Source organism: Tupaia chinensis, unplaced genomic scaffold, assembly GCF_000334495.1.
Source record: "Tupaia chinensis unplaced genomic scaffold, TupChi_1.0 Scaffold000272_1, whole genome shotgun sequence".
In the NCBI taxonomy this organism is placed as follows: domain Eukaryota; kingdom Metazoa; phylum Chordata; class Mammalia; order Scandentia; family Tupaiidae; genus Tupaia; species Tupaia belangeri.
Genome location: NW_006159754.1, coordinates 6,490,054 through 6,499,409, shown reverse-complemented (window position 1 = coordinate 6,499,409; position 9,356 = coordinate 6,490,054). Strand labels below are relative to the sequence as shown.

Below are 9,356 nucleotides of genomic sequence, written 5' to 3'. Positions count from 1 at the left end.
AAAAAAAAAAAAATTCTACTGGGACCAGCAGTTAGCATAATGGCTATGTCGCTGGACTCCCATGTAGTCGACCATGGTTCGAGTCCTGGACCCGGTGGCTTAAACTCACGCTGGGCGTGTGTGCGTGCGTGTGCCCAAGCTCCCGAGAGGAGAATGGAAGAGAAGGGATTAAGCCGTGGCCATCCCCCAGGGGGGTGATTTCTCGCTTTCTGTCTCTCTCTGTTTCTCTGGCGAGCGCACATGCCCTATAGCAAAAACTTCTCCAAAAAACAAAAAAGGCAAAAAATTCTACTTAAAAATGTCACAAAAACCATAAGCTCATGTGAAGACAGTGCTAGGGTTCCTCTCAGGACTTTGGAAAAGGCCTGGTTAGTGAGGGCTCTGAAACTTAAAAGTCCATTAGCTGAATCAGAGAAAACCCACTTTATCTATCTGCTTTCCACTACTTTCTAACACTCTGTTGAAACTGTCTATCATGACCTCTTTCCTTATCCTTACAGCCTTATACTTGCTTTACATATTTACTGTTATTTTATGAGGATTGAAAAAGACAAATAGACTCCTTTAAGTTTTCATCTTATATTCAATCTTTTGGTATCAAGTCCAATTAATTTGATAATATGTATAATCTGTATCATTAAACTACTGACCTCATCTTTAATTATCCATTTATACTTTATACATATACATACACAATTCACACTTTGTAATAACTAAATAATCACTAATTATCGGTTAGATTTTGTTGTAAAAAGGTATAAAAGAGGGCCAGCCTACAGCCTAGTAGTTAAGGGAGCCAGATCCCACATGGCCAACTGTGGTCGCTCTCTGGTTAGCACAGTCAGTGACCTCTGGCAATTAAAAAGTATAAAAGACACCCACAAACGCCAATTTCATTAAGGACTAAGACATTTACTAATGGTCTTAAAAGAAAAGTGACTATAGCATCCACCCCTCTTCTCTGTATAAGCTTTTCTGTTTGTAATATAATTTAAATATCCATACATGTTATAGGAGATTTTAGATAGTCTCATGAATAAGTAATATTATGAAACAGGGTGGAAAAGGATTATTTTTAAAGAGAAAGACTAGAAGAGAACAAAACAGTCGTAGAAAAATGGTAACATTAGTAGTGAATAGTTTTAAAATGTGTACTGGGACCCCTCTTAAATCAAAAGTAATTGAAATATTAAAATTTAAAAAACAAAGTTATCAATTTTGAGCTTACTGGAAAAACTGTAAGTATTGATAATGCAATGTGCTCCTTTAAACTATAGAACTAGATTTGATAAAAACAGTAAATTAACTTTTCTGGGTTCAATACCTTTGACCTGAATTCCAAGCTTTTTGAGGGCCTCTTCCACAGACTGGCTTTCTCGTTTTCTCATAAAGCCATTATCGATGTGCACAGCAATGACCTGATCTTGGTTCAAAGCACGATTTAGCAAAGCTGTACAAACTGTAGAATCTACACCACCACTGAGTAAAACCTACAGGGGGAAAAAAATGAAAAGAAAAATCAAACAGTACATTAAACAAAAAGAAAATAAATGCTATCGGCTTAAATCATTGCCCAAAAACACTGTTTGCATTAAAAGCATAGATGATAACTCTTAGTAGAAAAGCACCCTAAAACAGAACAACACACGAAGCATGTTTACCCAGTAACATTTAAAGGCTGCGTGGAGGGAGTCATCTCTGGGTTCCAACATCACTGACACAATCTGCAGAGTCCCACATAACAAACTGCTTACCAAAACTTTTGATGTGCCTACTCTCTCTTTGATCTCTCGAATACATTCAAGTTCTCTGTTCTGCACAGTAAAGGTCCCACTGCAACCAGCGATATCATAAAGGAAATTCTTCAGAATCACTTTCCCATTTTCTGTAAGGCCAACTTCAGGATGGAACTGTGCTCCATATAATTTTTTAGATTCATTTGCTATACCTTTACAGAGAAAATAATCAAAATCACAAGTTAAAATGTGTTCATGTTTCAGAAACTCAACCAAAGCCCACAATTAATTCCTTGCAATATCTTCCTCTATAAATGTTAAAACTGATAGGTTTAGGGACCAGCAGATGATGTAATGGTTGTCACCAGATTCCTACATAGTCAACCACGGTTAAAGTCCAGGAACTGGCAACTTAAAACTCACACTGGACACATGTGCATGCGTGCCCAAGATCCCAGGAGAAGAATGGAGAAGGGATTGTGGTGTTGCCATTCCTCCTTGGGAGTGATTTCTTGCTTTTTGTCTCTCCAGCAAGTGCATGTGCCCTATAGCAAAAACCTCTCTTAAAAAAAAAAAAAAAAAAAAAAAAAACTGATAGGTTTAGTGAATTTTTAGCTACAGGGAGAGAAAAATCATAATGCAAATTAAAAACTATTAATACACTACCATAATCTCTCTTTGTAAAATTCGTTCTTAAAATAGCAATTAATGACTTACAGGACAGTGCAGTAAGTCAGGCAGAGATTACACACAGGTTACTTCAACTGTCTTATCTAACACACCGTGTAGCTCAACTCTTTCTCAGTCCCACGTGGTTTCTCGTGCAATGTATAGCTACCTATTTCCTACAGAAAGAGAACCGCATTCACTAGAGTACTTCGAAATATGTGTGGAAAAATGGAATAAAAGTAGTTTCTCTTGTTACCAAAAATCTTCAAGTCCAGTTTTTCATAAAGCACATTTTCCATAACTCTTTGAAGATCCCCCTCCTTCCCCTCATGTAAGACTTGTCAAATTATTTTAAGTGCTTCTTTGTTTTCCTGTTTATCCCCACTTTCTTTCCTGTCTGGATCAAGAAGTACAAAGTACCTTGACTGCTCTGTGACATGGCCAGCTGCATTCCTTCTGCAGGCTTGAGTTCATACCCATGCCTTGAACATTCCCAAGTCCTGGTTGCTGACCAAAACACTGGTGGGGGGGGGGGGACCCTGCCCTGAGCCAAAATCCTTAAACACTCATATAAACTCTATTCCCTAAGTCCCTCATGACAGACATACCTAGGTAGAACACCCTTTTCTCTCACTGTCCACTGCAAGGATATGCTGCAGTCCCCCTGTAAGTAAATTACCTGGATCAACGCTTTGGACTGATAACCCTGACACTTGGTGTTCCTTTGTTTGGACTCGGTCCCATCTCAAGAAAGTTTGTGCACTCCCTTGTAGAAATTCCCCAGCCACAACTTTGGAGAACTCCAGACAGGTACAGTGTATTCTGTTTGAAAAGCTTATGTTGGCATGAACATTTTGTATGGTTCATTTGTTGTTTTTTTGTTTTTCTATTTATTTCTCTTAATAGCATTATTGGGGCCAGCAGACAGCGTAGTGGTTTAAGTGCTGGACTCCCACATGGCTGACCGCAGTTCAAGTGCTGGACCTGGTGGCTTAAAACTCACACCAGGCATGCATGACCAAAATCCTGAGAGGAGAATGGAGCAGAAGGCACTGCAACATGGCCATCCCCCCAGGGAGGTAATTTCTCACTTTCTCTCTCTCTGTGTGTCTCTAGTGAGCAACACACATCCTATAGCAAAAAATTTCTTTAAAAAAAAGATGTTTCATTAAGAAATAATTTATATACAAAACACCAAACATGCTTAATGTGTACAATTTGATGAGTTTGGATATATGCATACAACACAATCAAGATAAGAGATATATCAATCACTTCCAAAAATTTCCTTGTGCCCCTTTTGAGGAGGAATATTTTAAAAAGTATTTCAAAGCAAACTATTAAGTAACATTTAGATAATCCTGCTAATATTAAATTTCCTTCATTAACAGTTCATGGATATGTATATATCAGCTGCTCTTGCTATTGGAAGTGTTTAGATTAATTAAGTTCATTAGCGAATAAATAAAATGGGGGGGGAAAAGGCATAGAAAGCAACCATGGATACCAGAGACAGCGTGGGAGGAGGGTGAGACACAGCAGAGGGGGAGAGATAGGGAATTAAAGATGGCAAAAATAACAAAATATACAGGAAACAAGAAATGGAAAATTATTTGTTGGCAATAACAGGTATGTTGATGTGCTTGTTTGAGCAAATATACAGTGTATTCTGGATGGGAAATCTCATTTTGTTTGCTGTAATAATGTATAGTGAATGAATGTAAATAAATAATTTAAATTAAAAAAAAACTTATGAAGAAAAAAAACAGTATATCCTACCACATTAATATATTTTTTAAATAAGGAAAATCAAAGAGTACTTCATACAGAGAAATATATATCTACAATTGAGATATTTTAATTATACATAGAAAATATTTTAGGATTTTTTTACCTGCTATGATGTTCCCAGAACGTGCCACAACCTTGAATCCATCAGCTACTTTGTCTACACTATCTCCATGTGTAAGCAAAACAATTTCTTCCTTCTGGAGGCCCCTAAATATACAAAAAATAAAGTGTAATAATACAGTTATCTTAATTTAAAAATGTGATTAATGGGTCTTTTGCCATATGTTTAGATTAAAAAAAAGAAAAAAGTATGTAATAGTGCAACACTGTTAAAATTTAAGTTTATTCTGTCTATTGCAAAGTCAATTAAATACTAAAGTTCAAAAAAGGTAATCCATAGTTGAAAAGCAATTGAAATAAATGAGATGGTAGTTTAACCACACACACACACAAACACACACACACACACAATTTTAAGAGACTATAGAATAACTTCAATCTTATATCTATTGTGAATTATCTTAACGACAGAGGCATATCAAGGCCCTTCAGACTTGATCACTCAGTAGTCATAAGTCAGCAGTAGTAATATCAGTACTGCTATGGTTATTCTGCAGCTTTATGTACAGGACAGATACATGTATTTATAGGCAAAAACAAAAAATAGGTCAATTAGCAATCGAGACTTTCAGCTTAAGAGTAAAGAGATACAAAAATCAAAGGAGTTAGGTAAAAACTCCATAACAGTGCAACTTTAAATTAATCTACTACTATTCTTATTCATCTAAAAATACAATACCTGAATAATGAGCATGTATTATCCACACTGATGTTGAAAACACCGTCTTCTCGGACGCTTTTCTTATGCACAGTACCTCCAAAAACCTTATTCATCATCTATTCAAAGAGAGAATAAGTTGATGTTAAGATAAGTAAAAAGAAAAATACCAAGTCATTTTGTTATGCTGATCTAATTATTTATAATCCTGTTTTCAGAATACTTGTTAGGTTTGTACCCAAAAAATAAAGGGTATTTGAATTTATATAGATGACTTGGGTGACTATATCAAGGGTATTGGTGGTATTATATATAATTATACAGTTAAAATCCATGGTTATAAAACAAACTTAAAGTGGAAATTGGACCTGAGGTTACTTTGTGTTAATCTCTCTCAGGATTATGGGCATGCATATACACACACCCAGCTCAAGTTTCAGGTCACAGTCTGGGACTTGAACCACTGTCAACCACATAGGAGTCCAGCACCTTAACCACTACGCCACTGGTTGGTCCCAAGAAAGATGAAGTTTTAACTTAAATTCTTAAGATGTTATGCAGGATGGAAATTGCTGGAGATACCACCAATCAAGGAAGCCCAGGAGAGATTATGCCCTCTCAAACCAATGACTGAGCTGATCAAGTAGCTAGGATCACCCTCCCCTTAATGTTCCCCTCGTAGATGTGTGGGTTGCTAAAAGATGCCCATGAAATAAGAGATTAATTTTATCTTAAATTTGAACATTAGGCATTATCTATGAAATGGCATGTTTTTTAAATGATGAAATGACACGTTTTGTAAAGGTAGAACTATGTGAGTAATTATTAAGATGTATTGTTGGTTTTCAGGAAGGCATGCTGAGAAATGCATTCTGTTTATGTTCCCAGACTTAGGTTGGCAGTTCCTCGTGGCTGCTGCTTTGCTTGGTATAAATTCAATGGGTCTCAGTCATGGAAGGGCATGCTTAGGTAGTGGATTATTTCAAACCCTTGAACACTCAGTCTAGTGAACATTGTTGTCATTATGTACAATAAAGAACTAGTCGAATTAACTATGTGATGTTAACTAATAATAAATTTTAACATTTTTCAATAAAAGAACATTTAAAAAGCTTTGCTTGGACTGGCTTGGGGAAGACTGGATTTTTCTCAGCATTAGCTACTTTCCCTTGCTTTGCGCATGGCAGTAAAGTACCTTTCTTCATCACACTCAGATCTACAGTTTGGTGTGTAATGTATAAACAGGTCTATTTGGTTTGAGTTCAGTAGAACTCTGTTAAAAAATAGAGATTTGGGGGGCCAGCAGATGGTGTAATGGTTACATCACTGGACTCCCACATAATCAACCATGGTTCAAGTCCCAGACCTGGCGGCTTAAAGCTCATGCCAGGCGTATGTGCCCAAAATCCCAAGAGGAGAGGGACTAAGTTGTGGCCATCTCCCCTGGGGGGGGATGCTTTCTCACTTTCTGTCTCTCTGGTAAGCACACATGCCCAATAGAAAAAATCTCTCTACAAAAAAATTTTTAAAATAAACATTTTGGGCAAGCAGATGGTATAGTGGTTACATTGCTGGACTCCCACATGGCTGACCATGGTTCAAGTCCCAGGTCCGGTGGCTTCAAACTCAAGCTGAGTGCATGTGTGCATATATGCATGTGTGCACGTGCGCATGTGCACCCAAGATCCCAGGAGAATGGAAGAGAAGGAACTGTAGCATGGCCATCTCCCGCAAGGTGTGATTTCTTACTTTCCCTCTTATTGTCTCTGTCTCTCTCTCTCTCTGGCAACCATACACCCTAAAGCAAAAACCTTTACTAGAAAAAAAAGGGGGGGAGGGGAGATTTCTTTAGTACTTAGATCTGACTTTAATTTAAAAGCATGTTAAAAGGCATACTGAGCTTAGGAATAGCTAGATTAAACAACAAGATGAGCTGTGGTACCAAGAGAGGCATTTAGACAGGTATAAATTCCTCCAAGTTATTTAATCTTTGGTCTCAAAGGAATAGTCTGAAAGCTTGCAAAAAGGCTGTGATGTACAGATATGATGAGCAAGAAAATCTGGCCTTTCAATTAAACTCAGATGTTCAAATCCCATATGCATTATAGGCTCTTATTTTAAGGAGTCTCTTCGTTCGGTCCTTTCATGTGTTAATCTTTTTTTTTTTTTTTCATTCATTCATTCCTTTATTTTTATGTTTTTACCATAGGGCAAGTATTCTCACTAGAGAAAGAAAAAGAGAGGGAAAGTGAGAAGTCACCCCTCAAGAGTGTCTCAATCCCTTCTCCTCCACTGTCCTCATGGGATTTTGGGCACTCATGCAAGCACACACACAACCCAGTATGACTTTCAAGCTTGACCTGCAGCCTGTCGTGTAGCAGTCCAGCACTTTAACCACTATGCCACCTACTGGCCCTTCCTTTCTTTTTTGTCATTTATATCAGAAAAGTCATGATGCATTTGTGCATAGAAAAACACGTCATAATTTTTCCAAAGACCCAATATATGCCTAAACCATGTCCCAAATTGATAAACATAGAAGATTTTTACAAACATTAAATCTGCACTGACATAATCACTCTAACTCATCCTCCAGTCTACATTCTAGAGATCTACCAATGTCAACTACTAATACATAAATATGACTGTGTTAGTCCCCGATAATTCTTCCATGGCTCTCTAGTAACTTTCAATCAAACAGGGGTTGGTAAGCTTTTTCCATAAAGGGTCAAAAGTAGTAAACAGTTTAGTATTTCCATGTCCTGCTGTGTCTATAGTAAGTATTCAGCTCTTCCCATTGTAGCCCAAAAGCATTTACAGGCAGTACTTAGATAGATGTGGCTGTGTTTCAATAAAACTTTATGAACACTGAAATGTGAACTTCATTCATTTTCACATCACAAAACATTCCTTTAAAAAAAGAAAATTCTCCAACCATTTAAAAATGTAAAAACAATTCTTTGCTCGTAAGTCATGCAAATATACACAATGGGCTAGATCTGACCTGCAGGCTGCAGTTTGCTGACCCCACTCTACCAGATGTAGGCATGTCCCTTAAATCAAACCCAACACCTCTCATTACATGGCCCTTGTGTAATTTGTGGCTTTACCTCTCATTCCACCCCTCCCCATTCTATCTACTCCAGCCATTCACACTAGTGTGATTATATGGGTCTTTTTTCTCCATCCCAGGGGCCTAGCACAGTAAATGGCCCAGAGTAGTCATTCAAAGTTGCTAAATAAAAAATAATAAATTATTTTTTCTTTGTCCTTAGTGAAATCTTGTGTATTTCTGTCCCCTGTAATTTGTACTTCATAATTAAAAGATAGCTGAAAAATAGCAAAACTACTGAACTGCACACAATTTAAGAACCTAAAAAGTCTAATGAAGACTCCCCCAAAACTTACCTGCTCAGAAGGCTTTTTTGCTTATTTTCAGTTCCTGACTACATTACTTAAGGTTGAAGGTGCAAGAACTTGAGTGAACAGCTAAATGTGTGTTTAGGAGAGAAAAATTTACTTTCTTGTTAAATTTATGTTTTAATATTCTATTTCAACTTAAGGAAATGGTTTTCAACAAAGATTTCTGATAATCTCAAGGTCCTAACTGCCTTAAAAAAAAAAAAAAAAAAAAAACCACCCAGTACTCCAGGTCTATCACTCACTCACTTCTGTTCCTTTTTTAATCTGTGTTATATGTCAAGACTTTACAATAAGATTTAGTTTGGGCATGGAGGAAGGAGAAAAAACTGATAAAAAAATAATTTGACAAAATCCTTGTGGGAATATATGGAGAAACCGACTAAAACCATAAAGAGTAAAGAAACAAGTCACATCTAGACAGTATCTGCACTATATAGAACTGGCAAAGCTTAGTAACCAGCATATATAAAAAACTTCCATAATACAATAAAAAAGACAACAAGAAAAATGGGAGAAAAACATTAAAAAGCTGTTACAGCAAACCAAATACAAATGGCATATAAACAGATGAATCTTACAATAAGGAGAGAGAACATTAAGACTATAATGTTACCTAATTTAACACCTTCCCAGGTATTTCGCAAATACAAAAGGAAAAAGAAACCTGGCCCAGGCGTCTGACACAGTCAGTACAGAATGGACTGTGTTGCTAGTAGCTGCTTGGCCAACCACAGGTTTGGATCCTCAGGTCATCCTGGGAACATGCTGGGCACACATGTAGGCGCCCCAGACCATGGGGAGCGAGGGGCTGAGGAAAGGAATCCTGTGTGATGAGACCCTGCAAAGTACACAGGCACACTCTACCATGATACTAAATCTGACCCTGTCAAGAGCTGGAAGATACAAAGAGCAGAAGGAATTTTTTATACACTACTGCAGGAATGAAAAGTGCGGGGGGG

The 9,356-nt window shown here is 37.3% G+C and overlaps 1 protein-coding gene across 1 annotated transcript in view; it reads right to left on the bottom strand.

Annotated features, from left to right (window-relative positions):
* Positions 1-9,356, bottom strand: part of GMPS (guanosine monophosphate synthase) — a 49,731-nt gene that overhangs the window by 15,964 nt on the left and 24,411 nt on the right. The window contains exons 4-7 of the mRNA XM_006149766.1: positions 4,996-5,093; positions 4,300-4,403; positions 1,755-1,948; positions 1,325-1,490 (exon numbers count right to left, since the gene is read on the bottom strand). Coding sequence (XP_006149828.1) covers positions 1,325-1,490; positions 1,755-1,948; positions 4,300-4,403; positions 4,996-5,093 — 562 coding nt within the window. The remainder of the gene's footprint in view (positions 1-1,324; positions 1,491-1,754; positions 1,949-4,299; positions 4,404-4,995; positions 5,094-9,356) is intronic.